The sequence below is a fragment of the Engraulis encrasicolus genome, chromosome 24 (assembly GCF_034702125.1).
Source record: "Engraulis encrasicolus isolate BLACKSEA-1 chromosome 24, IST_EnEncr_1.0, whole genome shotgun sequence".
Lineage (NCBI taxonomy): Eukaryota > Metazoa > Chordata > Actinopteri > Clupeiformes > Engraulidae > Engraulis > Engraulis encrasicolus.
Genome location: NC_085880.1, coordinates 25876725 through 25899862, shown reverse-complemented (window position 1 = coordinate 25899862; position 23138 = coordinate 25876725). Strand labels below are relative to the sequence as shown.

General features: G+C 40.3%; 1 protein-coding gene across 1 annotated transcript in view; it reads right to left on the bottom strand.

Annotated features, from left to right (window-relative positions):
- ryr2b (ryanodine receptor 2b (cardiac)) overlaps positions 1-23138 on the bottom strand; it is a 119120-nt gene that overhangs the window by 46285 nt on the left and 49697 nt on the right. Inside the window, exons 44-50 of the mRNA XM_063191251.1 lie at positions 21727-21913; positions 21385-21493; positions 20229-20349; positions 19807-19976; positions 5052-5272; positions 3545-3635; positions 2656-2835 (exon numbers count right to left, since the gene is read on the bottom strand). Of these exons, the coding sequence (XP_063047321.1) occupies positions 2656-2835; positions 3545-3635; positions 5052-5272; positions 19807-19976; positions 20229-20349; positions 21385-21493; positions 21727-21913 (1079 nt within the window). The remainder of the gene's footprint in view (positions 1-2655; positions 2836-3544; positions 3636-5051; positions 5273-19806; positions 19977-20228; positions 20350-21384; positions 21494-21726; positions 21914-23138) is intronic.

Below are 23138 nucleotides of genomic sequence, written 5' to 3'. Positions count from 1 at the left end.
TATTTCCTAGACTAATATAAACCCAATATTGCTGTTATAACAGTAATAATTCAGAGATGGGACCAAGTCACTAATTTGCAAGTCGCAAGTAAGTCTCAAGTCCTTCCAATCAAGTCCGAGTCAAGTCACAAGTTACGACACATTTGACCAAGTCAAGTCCAAGTCCAAGTCATGCCAAAGCCAAGTCAAGTCAAGTCCAAGTCCAAGTCGTGCCAAAGCCAAGTCAAGTCCAAGTCCAAGTCTTATTTTTTCCAAGTCATTAACAAGTCACCTTGTATTATATGTGCAATATTGACAATTACCTTTGGTCATAAATTCATTACCTCTCCACACTGCTTTGCATGTCCCCCTTCGCCAGTCATGTCCCGAAAATCGACCATGGTGTACTATGATTTCAGTTTTTTTTAGCATGGTTCGGCATTGGTTTTTGGTTTTACTAGGTTTAACTATAAATTGAACCATGGTTTTACTCTGAAAACTAACCATGGTTTTACCACGGTTTATAATTATTCATTAAATTACTTTTATCTTTTATCCAACGCATATATTGGTGACAGTCCTTTGAGCAATATGGGGTTAGGTGCCTTGCTCAAGGGCACTTCAGTCATGGATGGAGATGTAGGAAGAGGTGGGTTTAAGGGTGGGATTCAAACCTGCAACTGTGATCTTCAGCCCAACTCCCTAACCATTACAGCACGGCTGCAGACAAGCTTTCATGTTTGTTTGGGTGACCATGCTGATCATATATACACTCGCCTCCAAAAGAGTTGTTGCCTGCCCATCTGTTTGGAATAACGGCTAATAACCTGACTTTCAATTAATCACTTGGCTTCAGAAGTCACTCATATGAAGGCTACAACCCTCCCGAATGAAAATGTATGTACAAAAATAAATTTCATGCACCAACGAAAGATTGACCCTTTATTGAACACAGACAGGGCAGATTTTCACATGACAAAAGTTTTGTCGCCTATCGAACATAATGTGAAAATGAGCAGATAAGTCACTTCAACACACTTCAAATACGCAGATTGGGTGTCATACTTAATCACTGAATCACTCTCACCTCTCCAGAAAATCAACTTTGGCCTTAGGTGTATGTTTAGGGTCATTGTAATCATGGAAAGCAACACAATGAAAATCAATGGAGTTCAATGAGAGATGGTGACATATTCGCTATTCGTAGAGCAATACATGTTTAACTTCATGATTTAATCAATGATAAAAGCCCTCAAACACCTGCAGCATGCATGCAGCTCCTCATAAGAGCTGTATCTGTACCATGTTTCACTTTATGCACAATTTCTCTTTTTTCATATTCTTCATCTCCAACACCATATAGTTTTGATGCTATCAGTTCTAAAATGGTTGATCTTGGGATCTTGACTTCAGAGTATGAGTCCCAATAACCTTCATTTTTGTCAGAATTAGGCCTGACATACTCTTGGCTGGCTTTTTTGAGACAGGACAGTGGGAGAGACTGCTTTGGTGTTAAAGGTGAAGAATTTGGAAAAAATACATGGTGCCTAAAGTCAAACATGGGAGGGATACAGCTCTTATGTGGAGCTGCATGCATGCTGCTGGTGTGTGAGGACTTTTACCATTGATTACATCATGAAGTTAAAAATGTATTGCTCTACGAATAGCAAATATGTCACCATCTCTCATTGAACTCCATTGATTTTCATTGTGTTGCTTTCCATGATTACAATGACCCTAAACATACACCTAAGGCCAAAGTTGATTTTCTGGAGAGGTGTGAGTGAATCAGTGATTAAGTATGACACCCGATCTGCGTATTTGAAGTGTTTTAAAGTGACTTGTTTGCTCATTTTCACATTATGTTCGGTAGGCGACAAAACGTTTGTCTTGTCAAAATCTGCCCTGTCTGTGTTCATTAAAGGGTCAATCTTTCCTTGGTGCATGAAATTTATTTTTGTACATTCATTTTCATTCGAGAGGGTTGTAGCCTTCATATGAGTGACTTCTGAAGCCAAGTGATTAATTGAAAGTCAGGTTATTAGCTGTTATTCCAAACAGATGGGTAGGCGACAACTCTTTTGGAGGCGAGTGTATTTTTTAGCATGGTTTTTGACTATGGTTGAAGGTAAATCATTTATTTTTTCTTTCTTTCATGCATTTTTTTCACACACAAAATGCAAAATATATATATATATTCATTGACTTGGAGCACAATTGCAAGTCATTGCAAGCTAAAACTGTCAAGTCGAGTCAAGTCTCAAGTCAATAGCGTACAAGTCGAGTCAAGTCACAAGTCACTCCTAATATTGGCAAGTCAAGTCTCAAGTCGAGTCATTTGTGACTCAAGTCACAAGTCAGTCCGAGTCACAAGTCACAAGTCCACATCTCAGTAATATTACTGTTGTTAACCTCCCTAGACCAGATGGTGGCCAAATCACTGTTAATTATAAAACTCTGCAGTAGCTCATGCATGGTCAACACATCAAGGCAGCTCTCTGATACGGGCTGCCATTCTTTAAAAAAAAGGTTTGGTATTGTTCTGGAACAAATTTCCCTAGACTACAAACCAAATATAACCTTTATTATAGTTATTAGCCTCTGGGACCAGGTGGCTCCATCACTGCTAATAAAAATTCTGCTGTAGCTCATGCATGCCCAATGCCCAATGCTCACCCTCCTGGCCAGCGCACTGAAGGAGCTCCAGAACAGCTGTCTGGACAGGTGAAGCTCCTCTGCGGAGGCAGACCCTCCTGCGCCTCCTCCTCCACAGCCCTCCGCGCTGCCGCCTCCTCCACCGCAGCCCCCAGCCACACAGTAGTATCTCCAGCTGTGCTCGTAGTGATTAGCCAGCAGCTGCCAAGACAGAAACACACACAATGATACGCCTTTGGGATGCCAAATCAGTAGGTTTTTTTTACCACATACAATAGAAAATGCACACATGATGTCAGAGGTTAGAGTCTAGGGTTAGACAGTACAAGTCTCACTTAATATTGAGATGCCACTCAGTAGATTTCTTACAACATGGATCATTCAAAATCCATTGATGTCAGAGCGTTGGAAAGTTCACATTTTGCCAATAGTTTATCTGAAGTCCATTGTTAAGGGTACAGGCAGTGATTAGACAGCAGCTGCCAAGATACAACACAAACAATGATACACTTTTGCAAGCTTTTTGACACATTATACATTGATATTAGAAGCTGGTAACCCAGCTTCAGAAAACATAAACCTTGCCAACTGTTTGATCTGTGTGAGATAAAAAAAACACAAGTGTTTCATTGTCATTTTGCACTTGCTGTTGTACACAGTAGGTGACTCCTCCTACAGTAACTGACCTAACTTGGCAAATTAATTCTGGCAGTTTGTATCAGCTGATTCAGTCAGGCGTTTGAAGAAGTGCAACATGGCAGAACTTTTAACTTTTTTTCTGTCTGAAGCTGGGATACTATGTCCACCACCTCGGACTGAAGCTAACAATCTAATGTTCGGCAACTTTGATAAGCAGCAGTGGCTGCGGCAGCAGCAGGTCAGGGGGTACCCTATCAAAAGCAAAACTAACCTTCAGGGGCATCTTTGTGCTCTCTGTCAGAAGAGGAACATCAAACACCAGGCTGTTGAGCAGGGGCTGCACCATGGACGGCCTCAGGTTGCTGCAACTCAAAGACACACACATAGAAGTAAAAGTCTTGTGCTTATTACAGTTACTGAGAAACCGAGATGGCCAAGCCTTTTTTTTTTACAATGCAGTAGACTGTACTGTAGTACTGTATTTCTTTGTAGACAGAAAATTAATTTAGAAAAATTATTGAGCTTACTACACAGTTCAGGAAAGCCAATATTGTTTATATTTTGTGAAACATACAGAGGTATGTATTAAAAGACATTGCATTGCAAAAAAATGTTTTGGTCCTTTAATTGACAAATGTTGTTATATTATTCCACATGGTCATTTTGCGCTAATAATACTCATATTATCAACAGCCTAAGGTTGCTGCAGCTCAACAAGCACACATTCGAAACAGTTTTGAGATTACTACGGTTCTAAATAGCCAAGATTAGATTAGATTAGATGGCCGATCTCTTGCATTTTATTTACAGTACTGTAGATGTACTTGGCAAAAGCACTTCTGCATTGAGAGAGTCATGCTATGTGTGCTACACTGTATTGTATAATATTATGTATAAGACATTCAATTATTTGGTACAAAGGAAAAAGAATCTGGTGCCACACAGATGTCTATTTTTTGTTATTTATTTTTTCAGTGCAGTAAGACTAACGTTTCGACATACGTCTTCTTCAGAGTCCACCAGATACTTTTTCCTTTGTACTTATTATTTAGTTCTGCTCTGGTTGCACCGGATTGTTAATTTAGAAGCGCAGAGTTCGTATCTCCTTTGTCTTACATCCAATTATTTGTCAGATGCATTTACTCTCTTCCACATGGTGAATCCATGCTTAAAAATAATACTTACATTATCGATAATAAAATACTCAGATTCTAGTATAATAATCACAGTATATTATTATTAAACCAGTCTGAATCACAGGAGATACATGTACTGTAGTATTAGCCCATCGCTAGCTCATCTCAGCTGTGTCAATGTAAAAAAAGAAGAAGCATACAAACAACATGAAAGCCAAATGCCTGACAGCATCAAATGATAAAGTAAAACAATAATGATGACAGAACAAGGCAGGGTCTCTCTCCTAGCAAAACCCAGCGTAATGGCCAAATACCTGACAGCATCAAATAATAAAGTAAACAACAATGACCAGGGCAGGTGACGAGGTGGGACAAAAGGGGTCCGTTGTCCCGGGCCCAGGGAAAGGTGGAGCTCAGAACTGGGTTCTCATTATATTGTATTGGTGATTTCAGATGACTTTTGTGCTGGGCCCAGCCATAGCTGTCAGGGGGCCCGGACAATGATGACAGAACCAGGCAGGGTCTCTCTCCTCACCAAGCCCAGCATTACAGTCAAATCTCTGACAACATCAAATAATAAAGTAAACAACAGTGACATCCGGACCAACAGGCAGGGTCTCCCTCTGCTCCAGTCCTCCTCACCCGCAGATGGAGAGCAGGCAGTCTTCGATGGCATCCCTCTGGGCCTTGGTGAGCACGCTGCCCTTGGAGAGCCGGTAGACGGCCTGGAGCAGCGAGTTCATCAGCTGGCTGTGAGCCTCTGTGCCGCCGAACAGAGAGGCGCACTTGGTGAGCAGGGGAAGCACCGCCGAGCACAGATAGCGGTTCAGGGCCAGCGCCATGTCTGTGCCTGCCAGATCAGACTGTGTGTGTGGGGAGAGAGGAGGGGGGAGAAACCACAGACACGGAAAGCAGTTTAGAGACCAACTCTGATGGAAAATATCATCAAGGCCTGCCTGGAGTGGTTGCTTCCCAAAAAGCACCCCCACCAATCACCATTGCCGTTCAGGGACGCTGTGTTTTTCTTGCTGGAACTATACATTTGAATTCATTTTGTGTAGCCCACTATAAACCTACAAGTAACAAGGTCCTGGAGTCAAACATGCGTTTTTCAATGATTTGGCATCAAGCATATATGACTGATTCTACGATTCGAGTGCGCTTTTGGCAAAAGCAAAATGTCAATTATCAGTATTTTTTTAAAATAAATAACCTAGATGTTTCCATAATGTATATATTTAAGTTTCCAAACAAACAAATTGCCAAGCTTAATCTTAAATCATTTGTTAAATATTTTAATGAAAGCGAACGTTTGCTTGATTACTTTGTCCACAGTGTTATGGAGAAATACTATGTCATTTGAAGCCTATATAAAATCACTACACAGTTGAAACAACATACGTTTGAAAGTTCTTATGTACATTAGCAACAATGTTGTCATTAATCCGTGTAACTGATATGGAAAATGTGATGTTGAGCTTCATAAGTAGGATTTTGTGATTCACTGTGATACAGACTGACACTGTTTTCATTATAAATCCCTGTAACGTCTGATTTTAATTTAGTCACTCTCCTTACACAAGACTTGCCTCTCCAGAGATAATCCCTAGTATCTGTTCATAGGATATTTTCAACACATAAGAGACCAATAGCACAAAAACACTTTCAAAACAGTCAACTGTGTTACTGAACTGTGTTACGGTCAACAGTGCAGGGGAACAAGTCTGCACTTTTTTTAAAAACTTGTTTTTATTGAAAGTGCATAAAAAATATACAGGAAAAGTTACATTGTTTCTTTCTTTCTTTTCTTTTTTTTTTTAAACACAGAACTGAAAATCCCACCCACCACCCTCCACCCTCAACCCACCCTGACTGGACCTAAATAGTAAACAAAGTACAAATGTTATAAAAGGGGGGAAAAGACAATATTCCAATGTTAAATCACAAGTATAGGTTCATACAAAAAAAAATAAAAATGAAAAAATAAAAATAAAACTCAGATCAAGTATAAAGCCATGTATGGCTACAGCTTACATTGCGTGGAGTTGGCTACTCCAGTATACTATAAATGTAGTTGTACCAAAACTACCAGATACAGTCATTGATTAAGGCATGCTACTTTGGTAGTGTATCAAGTCCATCACAATATGAGATTAAAGGTCCCCACACTGACAAAAACTTGTCAGACCTTCGTATGGTGAATCACATCTTGCAGCCACCGTGCTGCAGTCGGTGGAGTGTTTGATTTCCAATTCAACAAAATTTGTCTGCATGCCAATATGGTAACAAAAGATATGCTGTTACATTGTTTTTTAGTCCAAGCATCAACTTCATCCGGTGGTACCCCAAATATAGCCACTATTACACAGGGCTCTATTCTCACCTCTAGAACCTCAGACAATACATTGAAGACCGTTGACCAATATTGTGTAATATTGTGGACCAGAACATGTGTGTCAGGTCAGCTACACCTGCATGACATCTGTGATAAATACGCAGAGGATGAGATTTGACTTCCTGGACGTTTATTTACACTGAGGACCGGTATCTAATAGTCATGAACTACACATGAATATGAAACACTATATACAGACTTACATTTGATTCATTTCATTTGTAGAGAGAAAGACACAAGTTAAATGTGTGTGTCATTTATACTGCATATTCGTAGTTGCATTGTGTGTAATTACAAAGATAGTTTGTGTGAATGTTTGAAACAAAAATACAAAGCCCCTAAAACATGGATCATTCATTTTGGCCAATCAGATGACAAAAGCGACAGATCCCATAGAAGCGACAGGTCCGGTGCTGACAGCGGCAACTCCATGCTGTGCGCGCCAGGACTGAAAACATTTCAGACGACCAGCCTTCTGTCAGCTACGCTCACACTATTCTGTCAGGCAGCTCTCCTCCTATGCTCTTGTCGCTTTCGCTACAACCTTTTTAACGTGACTGCTATTAGGCCTATTAGGCTACTAGCACGAACCTTGCTGTAACAGGCTGCCTTTTTGAACGCGAGGGCCTGACCGTTTCAATAACAGGACTTACGCAGATTATTCCCAGAGCTACTTCTAAAAAAGGAGTGGTTGTGGAACGAAATTGCGACAAGGGCAGAGGTGGAGAGCTGACTGTCAGAGTCGTGTGAGCGTAGAGCTGTCAGTTGTCCTGTTCCGAGTCCTGGCGCAACTAAGTTGGAAAGCCCACGCCATCGGAAAGAAAAAAAACAAACAAACAAACAAAAAAACCAACGACGACGCTATAGAAGTAACAAAGGAAACGAAGATTCCCGTGATATTATTTACTTTTAGTTAAACATAGGCTTCTTGTCATTTTGTTGCGCATGGTAGAGAAGAGCTCCTCCTCTCTCCTCTCCTTTTCCTCTCATCTCTTCTCCTTCCTTCCTTAGGGTCTGCGTATGTGAGGTTTTGTAGTGTTTGGCTGTGTGTTTGGTTAGGCTACTGTATGTTAAAGGTCTGTTATGTGAGTGGCTTGTGATGTGATTCACTGTTTTCAGAGGAATGGAATGAAAACGAATTAAATTGATTAGGCCTAAGTAGGCTAATGAAAGTAAAAAATAAAGCAGAAGTTAAAAAAAATAATGAAAAAAAAAAATAATATGCTTATTATGTAGGCATATGGTATGTAGGCCTATAGTGTATCTGTGTTGTGGAAATAGTTGAACAAAATGACCATAATTTCAAATAAATAACTAGCCTAACGCATAGTTTATTTTGGTGAGATAAAAAAAATGGCTAGTTGAACTTCTATTTGGCTGGTAAGAAAAAATGTCCACTAGCCAAATTGGCTGGTGATGGAAAAAGTTAATTTAGAGCCCTGCATCTAACACATCTACTGTCCATATGTGGGTAGAAAGAGGAAATCTTGGTTCTGCTCCAGTGGAGACAATGCACTACCTTAAATTGGATTAATCCCAGTCTTGCACAGGATGTGGTGCCATTAACTCTTTTTAAGGACTCTTCCCACACGTCTTCTGAAATAACCATTCCAATCTCTTTTTCCCAGCGACTTTTAATGATTTCCATCTTGCCTTTGTTTGCTGACATAATGATGGAGTATAACCGTGCTGTACATCCTCTCATCCCAAAGGGGACTTCCAACAGAGAGTCTAACAGTGATTTCTCAGGAAGTACAGGGAATTGTGGGCACATTGTCTTAGCATACAAACCCCAACTCCATAGAAGTTGGGACGCAAGCTTAATTGTGAATAATAACAAAATACCGCCATTTTCAAAAAGTCTGGTTCATACATTAGTTGGCGAACGGTACACAGAAAACACATCAGCCATCAAAACTGACCAAAATTATTGTTTTGGGGGATATTCATGAATATGCAAATCCAACGCGTCTCAAAAGAGTTGGGATGGGGACAATAAAAGGCAGCAAATGTCGAGGAAGACTAAAAACAAAACAAAGAACAACGCTTAACGGTTAATAGCATTAACCGATGAGATAATTTTATATAAAAACAGTGTTGATTCCTATCTTGGACATGATTTCAACAGCTTAAATGGTATGTGTATTCCTTGTCATGTTTGTCAATGTTTTCCTTTCTGTAGTGCTTACAGTGTGACAGGTCTTGACCAAAAGCCAGCCATTTTATGTCCTGCTGGTCCTTATGTTGGAGTTAAACTGTTAAAATATAGTAGAGAATGCAATTTGTCCTTACTATGTGGCAGTAATCGAAGATCTCCCTTCAAAATATAATGCACGAGTGGCTTGTCATGCTGTTTAAAACCCATTTATTTCATTCAGTACTGTAATCAATTCCACAGGTGAGTTAGAACAGCTTAACCAATATACTACTGCACCCCCATGTCATCATGGAGGCTGACTTTTGAAGTTAGCACTAACACAACTTGAATGGTCAATTTTCACTGTAGCATAGGATGTTCAAGACTCTATTATTTTCAAAAAGAATTGACTTCTGCAACTTCTGCTGACTTCTGTATGCAAAGGACAGTTTCCCATGTCGTCTGGGTCTATTTCAAGTGAGCTCGGGTGGATAGGGGAATGTTAAACCCCTCTATCATTTGCACACATGAAGCGTCCTTAATATGGTCAAGTTTTCACTAGCTGTAATTCTCGGAGTGCTAGAGTGAGACGACAGCCAATATATATTTAATGATGTCATGAACCTATACAATGATTTTAATGACAAAAATATGTCTTGTATACACTCAATCACGGTAAATCAATGGAATTCAAAACTTTATGTAATAACTATGGTAACTGTTCCCTCTGCATCTTTAATTCTGAGTGACTCAGCCTCTCCATGATGACTCAAATTGTTCATCAGTACAATTCATTTTGAAATGTTCTTCCTTGTTGTTTTTTCTTATTTGGATGTTTATAACATTTCACGGATCCCCGTCCCAACTTATTTGAGACGTGTTGCAGTTATCAAATTAGAAATGAGTACATATGTCCCCTAAAACAATATTTTTCCTCGGTTTTAACACTTGATATGTTGTCTTTTCACTATTCCCCATCTAAGGAATGTATTGAATGTTTTGAAAATGATAGTATTTTGATTTTATTCTCAGTTTACCAAACGTCCCAACTTCACCGGAGTTGGGGTTTGTAGTTGCGAACTTGGAAAAAACTGAATAAATCAGTCTGTGGAAGTTCATATTTTGAACACAAGTCATTGAAGGTTGAAAATGTTTCATTTTCATAGAAGTCACCGAAGGTTCGTAGACCTTTCCTATGCCATACTGTAAACATCTGATCCAATTTCGCTGGCAGGAAGTTATGGTTGTTACAAATTGGGTTCTGTGATAGAAGAGTGTGTTTGATGTCAATATGCCTTCTAAATTGATTCCATATTTTTAACGTAGAGATGACCACAGGATTAGATGTATAATGCTTCATTTTAACAGGTATATTAGAGGAGACCAGTGCTGGTAAAGAGATTGATACACATGATCTGCTTTCCAGCTCACACTAGTTAGTATCTGGGGATTGCATCCAATATGTTATTTTATGTATATTAGCTGACCAATAGTAACTTCTGAGGCTGGGCAGGGCTTAGGCTTGGGCGATGTCCCCGTAATTGACAGCTGACGATGTTTACAGTGAGACGATGCGATGGACGATGACATCGTCTTGGGGGGGGGGGGTAATAATTAAAAAAAAATATTGATATATTTTGTATTTATTTTTATTATTCATCTACAGCTAAGTTATTATTTAATTCTATTTAATTTAAGAGTAAGTGAAATATATTAATATTATTATTACATTCTGGGGGATTTTTTTTAAACCTCCTCCTTCTTGCTCAGCTGCTTTGTGAGATGGTCGCTGATATGCAGAGATCCCCCGCTGACCCCTCCCCCTCGCCTCCTCGTCTCTCCTCCCGTGTCACCTGCAAGCCCAGTGCTTGCTACTTTACCATCAGTTCATTGCGTGGCGTTTTTGGGAGACTTGTCAATAAATTTGTTACATCTGTGAGTTATTTATATGTGTAACTATTTTAAGACGACATATGCGCTGCGTTTTTGCGCAAGCTAGTAGGCTATAACTTTAGCCCCTCTCGCTCACCAGAAAACTAAATGGGAAAGAGATGAGAACCCATGCGTGATTGCGTGCCCTCTCGAGAGGCTTTGCAATGGATTTTAGCCCCGACTTTGTCAATTCCTTGCACTAGAATACGGAATGTTTTGTTTTAGGTCATATCGAGACTTTTTTTCCCTCATCAATGGAGTTGATCAATGGATAGTTCTACAAGTAGTTCTGGCGGTGAAGCCATGAAGACGAGTGGGCGGACATGGAACCGCTTGCTCACCTTATTGACAGTGGGCTTATCAGAAGTGTACACTCTTGAGTGGCTGCTTCACAAGACATCTCCACCGCGAATAGCGATTAAACATTTTGAGGTGAACCGTTAAACATGAAATGTTAAACTGTCGCAATTGCCGAACGTGTTGCTTATCGTCATGTTACTCCGGAGGAGCCAGCTAGGTAATGCGTAAAGAGTCCCCTTTGTAGTCAACAACTTAGGCCTAGGTCACAGAAATAAATGAACGATATCACTTAGGCCTACTTACATACATCTGCAGCAAACAATAGTTGGGCTTAGTTCACAAGTTTTTTTTTTTAATTCCATTGTGTTTTTTTCGTAGTTATATAATTCACTCCGCTTGGGGCTTGTGTTCACAACTTGTCTTGAAAACCGCTGCTGCTACTACGGATTTTACGGTAATGTGATCTCAAGTACCGTAATGATTACTATAGCAGCGGCTTCAAAAATACACAAGTACAAGATTCCTTGGCATCACGATGTTTGCCGTCCATCGTGATGCCAGCTGTCCATCGCCGATGGACGATGATATCGTCTATCGGCACAACCCTAGCAGGGCTAAACCACCTTCTAGTCTTTGTCTTTGAAGAAAGTCCTTAGAAATTCTAGGATTCTGCTTGTTCCATATACATTGTGACACCATTTTGTCTATCTGACTGAAAAAAAGATTTGGAGAGGAAAATAGGGAGACATTGAAACACAAATAAAAATCTAGGCAAAATATTCATTTTGATACAGTTCACTCTGTCAGCAAGGGTCAGCTGCAAGACAAGTGGGGCAATGTTCTTATGAAAAAGATCTTGAAAAGACGGTGTGATATTAATGCCCAAGTACTTAAAACCATTTTTTGAAATCTTAAATGGTAAAGATTGATCTGGGATTGCCATGGCTGGTTTATTTACTGGAAAGCATTCGCTTTTGGATAGATTGAGTTTATAGCCTGAAATTTGCCCAAAAGACTGGAGCACTGAAACAATCTTAGCTATACTTGTTACTGGATCAGATATGTATAGTAACATGTCATCTGCATATAGGGACAGTCTGTTTTCCAACCCCCCTCTAAGTATACCATGGATTGAGTGTATAGATTTAAGGAAAATAGAGAGAGGTTCAATTGCTAATGTAAATAAGAGTGGACTGAGTGGGCAACCTTGCCTTGTGCCTCTAGACAAAGTAAAATTCTGTGAACGCAACTGAAATTGTGATTACAGATGCCTTAGGAGCATAATAAAGAACGTTAATCCATTTCCTAAATGTTACCCCAAAACCAAACCGTTCCAAAACAAAGAAAAGATAATCCATTTCAACGCGGTCAAACGCTTTTTCCGCGTCTAATGATACCACTACTTCTGGAACTTTTTCTGATGAAGGGCTATACAAGACATTTAGTAGACGTCTGACATTTGAGAATAAAAACCTACCTCTAATAAATCCTGTCTGATCTTCAGAAATCAAACATGGCAATGATGTATCCAGTCGCATTGCTAACAATTTTGAGAGTATTTTAAAATCAGAGTTTAACAATGACACAGGACGATATGAACCACATTTGGAAGCGTCTCTACCTGGTTTTAAAAGAAGGGTGATTGTCGCTTCGTTCAAAGATTCGGGCAGTCTACCCTGCACCAGGGATTCATTGAACATACCTAACAATAAGGGAGCCAACTGAGCAGAGATTTTTTTTTTTTTATAAAAGTCTATAGGGAAACCATCAGGCCCAGGGGCCTTGCCACTTTGCATAGCAGAAATTGCTGACAGAATCTCCCCAAGTTCCAAGTCCTCATATAAGTTCTCTTTCTGACATCTAGAAAGAGTTGGGACATCTATATTATCAAAAAACTTGCAAAAGAGTGATGGGTCCTTCAGTGACTCTGACTTATACAAATTAGAATAATATTTTTTATAATTTTATAATATTTTTAAGCATCATTTATTTCCCTAGGATCTGTAGTATGTTGTCCCAAGTCATTTTCTATCTCAGAAATAAACTGTAAAGCTGATTTAGACTTCAGTTGGTGGGCTAGTAGTCGTCCCGCCTTTTCCCCATGTTCATAGAGCCACCCACGTGATTTCAGTAATTGTCGTTCTGTCTCTGAAGTTGACAACAAATTATACTCAGATTGTAAAGAAATCCTTTCTTTGTTAAGCAATGGATCTGGGGATGTAGAATATTTATGGTCCAACTCCAATATTGCTTTGGTCAGTTCTTGTTTTCTCATCTGTCTAATTTTATTATTCGATGCTGAGTAAGCTATTATTTCCCCCCTAATTACTGCTTTAAAGGTTTCCCATAATAAAGATGGAGAAATATTTTCTGATTCATTGTTAAGTAAAAAGTTATTGATAGCTATTGAAATGAAGCTGCAGAATTTTTTGTCTGAAAGCAATTCAGTGTTAAAGCGCCACTTTAGACGACTTGTGTAATTATTCTGAAAGGAGAGATCTAGACAAATCGGAGCGTGGTCAGATTCTACTATTGCAGAGTATTCTATTTTTACCACAGAACTAAGAAGTTTTTGATCAATAAAAAAGTAATCAATTCTAGAATATGAATGGTGTACGTTAGAGAAAAAGGAAAAGGTCTTACTGTTAGGATTCAGCCAGCACCAGGGGTCTACACATGCAATATGTTGGAAGAAATCTAAAAATGCTCTCGCCATTTTAGATAGAGAGTTAGCTTTGGGGTTAGATCTGTCCAAGGTCGAGTTCATAACACAGTTCAGGTCCGCTCCTAAAATCAAAAAATGCTTTGTCAAATCAGGTAACTTACCAATAAGTTTTTGTACAAAACTCTCATCATCCCAGTTGGGAGCGTAAAGATTCACCAACACAACTGGATTATCAAAGAGTTTTCCAGAAACTATTACATAACGACCCTGTGGATCAGATATATAATTAGAAGATGTAAATTAAATTCTCTTATGGATTATTATAGCTGCTCCTCTCGTTTTGGAGTAAAAACTTGAATGGAAAATTTGCCCTACCCATTGCTTTTTTAAGCGAACTTGGTCAGTCTTTTTCAGATGCGTCTCTTGGAGGAATGCAATATCAGTTTTCAAGCTTCGAAGGTGAGTGAATATTTTAGACCTTTTAACACCACAATTTAGACCTTTCACATTCCAAGATACAAATCTGGTAGCCAACCCCCCAGAACTATTATTCCTCACAGTGCCAGCCATGCCTGGCTACACAACTAAAGTAATAGTAATAGACATGATCATGAGTCCCTGTTATAGCATATACACTGTCCTTTTCATTTGACCCTATAAATGGGTGAAAAATACAGTTCACATTGAAACATTTGGTATAGTAGATAAAAAAGAAAAATAGAAAAAAGGTCCAGTCATTATCCCCCATATGAAACTCCCCAAAAACTCCTTTGTCTGCCTCTCTGGCAGCGCGCAGGATCCACCGTTGTAAACACTTCCAAATTTCCACCATTAACATGTTAACACTGCTCTCAAGAGCTCCCACAGATTAAATGCAAAGTGAAACTCCAATATAAATAACAGAATTTGGTCTATTTAGTGTCCAGTAGTAGTTGTTTTTTTACACAAAAGAGAGAGAAAAATAAAAACTTAAGGCATAATTAATGCCATCTCACATGAATTTACCATCATACATCTGCTCCTTTTAAGAAAAAAAAGAAAAAGGAAGAAAGGAAAGAAAGACACATTAAATTAAATAAATAAAAAAATATCATTAATAAAGGTGCCTTGCACCATAAAGGAGAGGGGGGAAGCAGAAAAAAAGTATATTCATCCCCTTCAAAAATCAAAGCAGCACGGTTCAATGTCCCTCAAGTTGGCATTTAGGTAGCAGTAAGTACAGTATAGGGTTAAGTCTGTGTGGTGCCGCGCAATCCAGAGGCAGTGTTTCCCATACATTGAGGAAACTAGTTTTTTTTTTTCTTTTTTTAAACGATTTCCGTTTTTGTTAAAAACCATTTGAATTACAATTTCCTTCGCATTTTCCTCCTGGAGTAAATACATCCTATAGAGAAAACCACAAGTGCTTGAAAGAGGGATCAAAAGCCTAGTCAAGTTGTTAACTTGGGTTTGGGCAGGGACGCAGGAAGTGGGGTGCTCCGGGTGCTGGACAACAGACGCAGCTGCATCATATGATGTGATATTATTATATGATGTGTGCAATATGAATATTTTCTACTTTTTAATACTTATAAGTAGTTTGAAATGTGAATGCAATTTTGGTTTGAAATGAGTGATAAACTTTTAGACCCCAACCAGACCGGAACAGTGGTGTAGAACGTGCAGCCAGTGACGCGGGAGAGATGTTTGTTTTGTTTAGCTTGTGGTGTCAAGGTAGTAATAAATGTGGTATTAACAGCGATATGTTGGCTTGGGCATGCATCAACATACACGGTCTTAAACCCATTGGAGGAGCTAACTTGTTGTGAAGAGTCTCATCCGTTTGGTGATCAAACACGGACCAACTAAGCAAGGAATTAGGTGTTTTTAAAGTGCGACGGGAGAAGGGAATGTCACCAAAATTGTGCATCGTGTCAGGTAAGAAGTGACTTTTGTTCCTTGCGGTGGAGATTGGATTCGTAGTAGCACATTGGTAGCCTAGGTCTTGCCTATTGCTGGTGAAGTCTATCTTAGCTTCGGAGTTTGCTATGGGGTGAATCTGTAGCACAGTCGATGTTGTGCGTGGCTTCTCTATCAACTGTTGCCAAAATTGAATTGCCGCGGTGTGGAATGGCTGTGCTATTGTTAGATGTTTTGGACTTTTGTAGTGGTGGCGATTTGTTCCTTTTGCCTCTTGCTGCTGATTTGACCACCGTTTAGCCTATGGCCTACGTCAAATGCAAACTAAAGGTGGCTTTCACACTCTCCCTGTATCAATAGCCAGCAATGGCACGAGCTGCTTTGGCGCTTAGCCTACTTCTCTCGCCGATCACAGCACAAACTCTTTGGCCGTCAGAGTGTAATCACATACGGGAAGCAGTATGCCTGTCTGTGTGTCGTGCGTGCTTTTGTGCGCGGGCGGGGAGACAGGGCAGTTGTCCTGATCGTATGCATCTTGAGATAGGCTACACAGTCGCAATTGCAAGACAATCTAAATTGTTTGAAAGCCCGGTCACCTCTCACAAGTGCATCGCATAGCCTAGTCATGTATTTCTACTAATTTCACACATTGTAGACTGCCCATGGAGAAGAGAGAAACTGTCACGGCAGCGCGATTTGCTCTTGAACACGCCCTCACCTCCACATTAGGTGCGCGTTTCCCTTCCGCAAGAAGAACTTAATAATTTTGAAGTGAAATGTTAAACAATAAAAAAAGGTAAAATCTAGTCATCCTTGGTTAGGCTACATAAAACATGAAGAAGTTAGTCAGATGGGATTCGCCATTCTTCATCCTAAAATTGATTAGAATGCAGGAAATTGCATCTAAAAAAACACATTTTTTTTCTGGGAGAGGACTCCCAGAGCCTCCGCCGACCACAGCACCCCCTGGTCAAAATGAGTTCCTGCGTTCCTGGGTTTGGGAGCAATATAAAAAAAACTTCAGAGAAGGGACAGTTGGGATGAGTTTACTAACACTCCCCAGGCTTTGTTTTACAGTTGTAATGAGTTAGGTGACAGGCCTTCATTGACACAGCAGAGGAGACATCGGGCTGCATATAGAAATGAATGTGTAATGAATGTGAATATAGACATAAATGTGTAATATGTTGTTCAGCCCTTTTAATGGAAGGAATTTTGAAATGTAGAATGTGTACGCCTATGTGTGTGAGGGAAATGGCATAGCCTACCCTCTTAGACCCTTTTTGTCTATGCGTTACACACAGTGACCTTAAATTCTTATCTCTGCTCCTATTTTGTTTTATTATTGTTTTCATTATATACACCCCTGCATGAGGGACAAATGAAACTGTGTTGTAAACAGAAATGATTCACTGTACTGCATTTTTTGACAATGACAATGTACTACTATTATACATGTCATGGGTAAAATGGGTAGCCTTATTTCTCAAAATATAAATAGCTGAAATGTTGGCCCAGGCCTATAGTTTCTTCATGCGCCAATGTCATACTGTACTCATTGTTTTGCCGTTTTGCATTCACGCTGTGTGAATACAANCCACCCACCCCCCCCACCCCCACCCCCCAAAGGCCCGCGTGAGAAGACCCCCCCCCCCCCCCCCCCCCCCCCGGAAAAAAAAAATCCCTGTTGCCCCCATAGTTTCCAAAATTTCTGTGGGAAACACTGAGAGGAGAGGGGAGAAAACACAGTTTTTCTCGGATGTCCATCCCCTCATCAAAAATCAACGCGGCACGGCTCAATGTCCATTCAACTGACATTTTAAAGCAGAAAACATAGGGTTAAGTCTGTATGGTGCCGCGCAGTGTAGACGAGAGGGGGAAAAAAACAAAAACAGTCCTTTTTCCTTGGATATCAATCCCCTCATCAAAAGTCAGGACAGCGCAGTTTAATGTCCACCCAAGCAACATTTAGGTAGCAGCAACAGCATACTAGAATGCAAATAAAGAAATAAACGTTACCAACTCGCCACGGGAGGGGGAAGGATTAGTTCTCCTCTTCAACAGCATCCCCTACGGTCTCTGTCAGTTGTGCGCAGAATGGTTCTACTTCTGCCACCATCTCTAAGGTCAGCGATTTTCCGCGGTGTCTCACTTCAAGGCGTGCTGGGTACTTCAGATTAAACTTTATTCCCTTCTTGTAGAGAGCCGACTTGATATCGTTAAAAGCCTTACGATTCTTGGAGAGTGCAAAACTAAGATCAGCGTAGAATCTCAGCGTGTTCCCCTCGTACACAATCGTTTTCTGCTTGGCCCTGTTCAGCGCTTTCTCCCGATCTTGGTATCTGTGAAATGCAACAATGATGGCTCTGGGCAGGCCGTCTTCAGGTTTTTGGCGGAGCGCGCGGTGTGCACGGTCAAGAGCTGGCAGTTCTGGAAACACCTGCTCACCCATCGTCTCACTCAGTAGCGCAGATACAAATGTCAACATGTCTTGATTCTTTTCGCTGTCCTCTGGCACGTTGATGATTCGGAGATTTGCCCTTCTAGAACGATTTTCCAAGTCCTCAATGCGGTCTAGCAACTTAGCAATCAGGGTTTGCAACTCCTCAATAGCTTTTTCGGCTTTACATAGAGCTTCAAAGTCTATGTTGTTTCAACAGATGTTACACGCCGGTCAAGGGTATCCCCCGTTTCTTGAAAGCCCGTTAATGAAGCTTGGATAGGCACCAGCGATGACTGAATAAGTGCGGTCATGTCCTATCGGAGATTAACTCGCTGCTTTTCCATTAACATCACGGCTAGTTCGTTGTTTGCAGCGCTGGTCGCCATCTTAGCCACCTTGCTGCTGATCGTTTGCTTCTTTTCTTCTTTGCTTTTCTGTCGGTTGCTCTGTGGCATATTTCACTGCGTGGTCGAGTATGATGAAAGAAAATAGTATTGACACTAATAACCATACGTGCTAAAACATTGAAGTTTAAAGGTAATTCGATCCAAGTTCTGTGGAGACTCTCGTGACACGTCTGATCTCTCACATGTCCAAACCGGAAGCTAAGTCAGCACTTTTTAAGGAGAAAAAACAGAGCAGACAAACCCATCTCCCTAAAACACAAATGATTTTGTTTGTTTGTCCATCAATATGGTGACAACGCTTGACATTTCAGCCATTTTCAGGGTGTTGTGCTAACTGAAAACCTCAGAACTTCCACCAAAACACCTTAATCAATTCATGTCTTTACGCTTTGTCTGTGCTTTTCAACTTTTGATTTCTAATTCAGGTTCTTGTGATTATGTTGATACAGTTGACAGGCAATTTTCCCGCTCTAAGACCATAAAAAATAATGAATTAAATTATGGGAGAGGTGAACTCAAGACTCACGAAACAGCCTTCACATCACCACCCAAAGAGGTAATGACATTTTATGGCGTTGGTCAGAGGACTTAAGACCAAACCCTTACTGATGTATGGCGAGGATTTCAGTGTGTGACACGGTTAACACAGTTTTCTGGGACACACAAAATGGCCAATTTAATGCATAATGGAAAGCACAATAGACTTTTTTTTAACAGTTTTGTCATATTGTGATAACTACCGTGAATCAACATTTGCAATGATCTTGGACAAAACAAGGTTTTCTACATGCTAATAGAAGACTGAATCTGACATTTAGAAAACGAGGACGGCATGAAAAGGTCCAAAAAACAGTATTTAATATTCATTCTTGCAGAGGAAAATTATGTTATGTCTTCACTTTCTGTATTATATGAAAGATAAATGTGTGCTAATGCCCAAAACATCATTGGAAGCTGTTAATAGTTAGTGGAATTGGCAAATAAAATCCATGGACTTAAAAGCGCAATCGAATCATAGAATCACTCATATACTATCATAACATTTTTTCTGAAACTTCAATTCGGAGCTTTGCTGAGTTATTTTCAAATAGCTTGACTAAGCTGTGTACATACACTATGTAAACATGATTGACGGGATGGACCTGCTTCTCAAAAAGTCCCCCTCCATCACAGCCCACTATCGCCTAGCAACACAGATGATTTGATGGGATGGCCTCACCGAGTCCATGGTGGCAGCAGCAAGAAGGTCGGGCAGGAAGCCCACCTCCAGCAGTCTTATGAGGAAGTTCTGGTCCTGGATCCCGTAGACCCGGTCCAGAAACAGCACCATGGCAGCCTTCTGGTCAGGACAGAACACAGTGGACATGTCTGGCTCTATCACATGGCCATCTGAGGGGAAGAAAGAAAGAAAAAAAGAAAAACCAAGTTGTCATTGTCAGCCTCCCTCCTGATGGCTTAATCATAGCACTGCTTACATTCTTCTGAAGTCTACTGCCAAACACAGTGAATAGCAAAAATAAGGTAAAATGCAGTGTTAATTCAACACTTGGAGAGTAGGGCCTCCACTATAGGTGTTAAATTCAACTCTAGAAGTGTTGAGGTAACACTGCACAATCTACTGGCCAGTGTGCTTTCTCTGACCTGCGTCCAGACTGGGCAGCTGGAGGGGGATGCTGATGACTCCCACTAGGTCTTCCAGAGGGATGAGCGATCTGAGGATGGCTCGGATGCGGAGCGCCTCGCCTTTGCCTGCCTCTATCAGCTGCAAATCATTGAGGGCATGTACATACAGGGAATATAATTTTAAACAGAATATTGGCAGTATTGCGCACAAGTCATATAAACTCTTAACCCATTAATCCATTTTAGCCAGATGACTCGTATATGTTGTTTGACCTTTGGTCCCTGGAGACACATATGCGCTGCATTCAGGCTCTTGAGATTTTAGTTTTTAAAAAAAAAATGTGGGCATGTTACAGCTAAATGCAAGATGAGGGTCTTAGGGTTTCAATGCGACTTATTTCATGTTTTTATGTGAATCAGAGGCTAAGATATTGAGATTTTTATAGGCAGAGGGCAACTTTCCCAACAAGGGCTTGGGCTTTTAGCAGGCGTTTTTTGCAGGTGCTTTAGGCATCAATGGGTTAAGACATGGCCCCCGTAAGCTGTTACCAGAATGGCAGTGACCAAGTTGTTATGTATTACTAAACACCCTGTTTGATGTCATACAGTACAGTAGTAGTGTAGTATAATGGTAGTTCAGGTTTTTCAACAACTATTACAGCATTCCACTGGAGGGACGGAGTGCATTAAGCAATTTAATTCAATCCGAATATACAGTAGCAGTGTTCTAGGAATATTCCACACATGTAACCGCTGTTCCACACATCTAAACGGAATATTCTGGAACTTGTTTTATAACCGAGTACTGACAATATTATGCTTGAAACTGGAATACTCTGTGCATGCACTCAGTGTTACCAACACAAACACATTACACTTCACAAATGGCATTTCATGTTATGAGAATCTTGGAAAAAAAATTGTAATTGCTCTGCTTTTTTATCACGATAAATTGCTTCTTTCAATGATTATTTCAAAAATTGTCTCCTGAACAGTCAAACCATTTCATCTCAATAGATCATTTCCACAAAACTTTCAGGCCATCCTGGTGCCGTAACACAACTCAAGATCCTTCAACAAATTTCAATCATGTTGATTATGGGAGACAGTGGCACTGTATCATTAGGGGTTAATGAAGCTATTGTGTAAGGAGGACATTTTGATGGGTCCTTACGTGCATCTCGGGGGCGCAGCGACCAAGCAGGTCAATGAGGGCCGAGTAGAAAGCCATGATTGCATGGCCCAAGTGGATGAGGTCATCGTCTTCATCGTTAAGAGTGTCGCTAAAAAGAAAAGGTGTTTTAGAAGAGGGTGAGAGGGCAAGGAAAACAGTGATGTGACACAAAATAAGATGCAGCATGAGCAATCAGAGATACTGGCACTCTGCCTCCCCGCCTGTGTTTGTGTGTGCGTGCTTGTGTGTTTGTGTCTCAGCGAGTGTGCATGTGTGTGTGTGTGTGTGTGTGTGTGTGTGTGTGTGTGTGTGTGTGTCGGAGGGGTGTTTAACTTGACATACAGGGTTCTGTTGGACTCGTGAGCTGTTGTTGGCCCATCTGTTTTTGGATTGGCCGAGATCCTGATAGCTTCCTGCATGGTTGCTAGAAGACCATCTCCTCCATCACCGCGTAGGGCGGGGCCAAAGCATTCTGGCCTCCGGATGAGCAGCCGCAAAACCACGTAAGCGTTCTCCTCCACACTCTCACCTTGAACCAGGACAGGACACCAACACTGAACATCACCCCACCGTCAACATACTTCACTGATTCTTGAGAAAGCGGCTAAAACATGTCTCTGCAATAGATTGCCAATTCTGTTGAAAATAAACTACATTTTCATGAACAAAATGAATCCAGGTAAAGACACAGGGGTCTGTTACATAAATGTACAGTCGTTTGAAATATTTAAGTGTAATTTTATTACTTTTCATGGCTATAAACCTGCCCACACCCTGTAAAAACAGCTGTCCCAAGGACAGACATCATCATTTCAATTGACTTAAAATGTAAAAATCACTGATATTATTGAATAATATCACCATGATGTGAAAGTCCATATTGAAGTGGTTCTGCAGATATGCACATAGTGCGTGTAAAGCAATATTTACTACTATTTTCTGATTGTTCAAAGTGTGTCCAGCATATTAGTCACCACCGTCAGATTTTTTTAAAAAGACAATAAAATCAGGTATGCGCAAGGTCATTGTCATTACTTAGGACCCCTTTTCAAACCTTTAGATCTACTGAGTACTTCACCATCACTGAAGCTCCTGTAAGTTTACTAATTTCTCCTCAATTTGATAATTTGTTTGGACACTGGTACTGTCCCAACCATAAACTGTCAACACCGTCGGGGGTTTTAATAGTATTATTGTTACATTAATGTTAATTATATATACTTTTTCCGAAGCGTCATGAAGCCCCTAAGAAACAGAGAAAACGAAGTGGCTAATGTGAGCAAAAAATGCACAATATTTAAAAGAGTGTTTTTTTGTCTCACACCGTCAGATGTCACCACCGTCAGATTTTGTTCCGCTCATCATCTTGTTCCATATTTTACTAAATTGTGCTGGTTAATGAAACATTACCAGACATGTTAGTAATAATTGTGACCCAAACTTATACTCCAGCCTCCACTGAGGTGCATTTGGAGGGTTTTTTGTCACAAAACCTGACGGTGGTGACATCTGATGTAGTTCACAAAAAAGCATGTGTTTTACATGTTTTTGACAAGTTTTAAGAATATGCTTCCAATAAGTATCTACAATTATGTTGAATTGTAAAAGTAATTCACTTAAATACAGTAAACATATTTTTTTACTTCTAATTCTGTCTGACGCTGGTGACAAAACCAAGAAAGAGCCCATTTTATGAAAAATGTAAAACATGGGGAGCTTGGCCAATACATTCACTGCACAGCCAAGACGTTCAT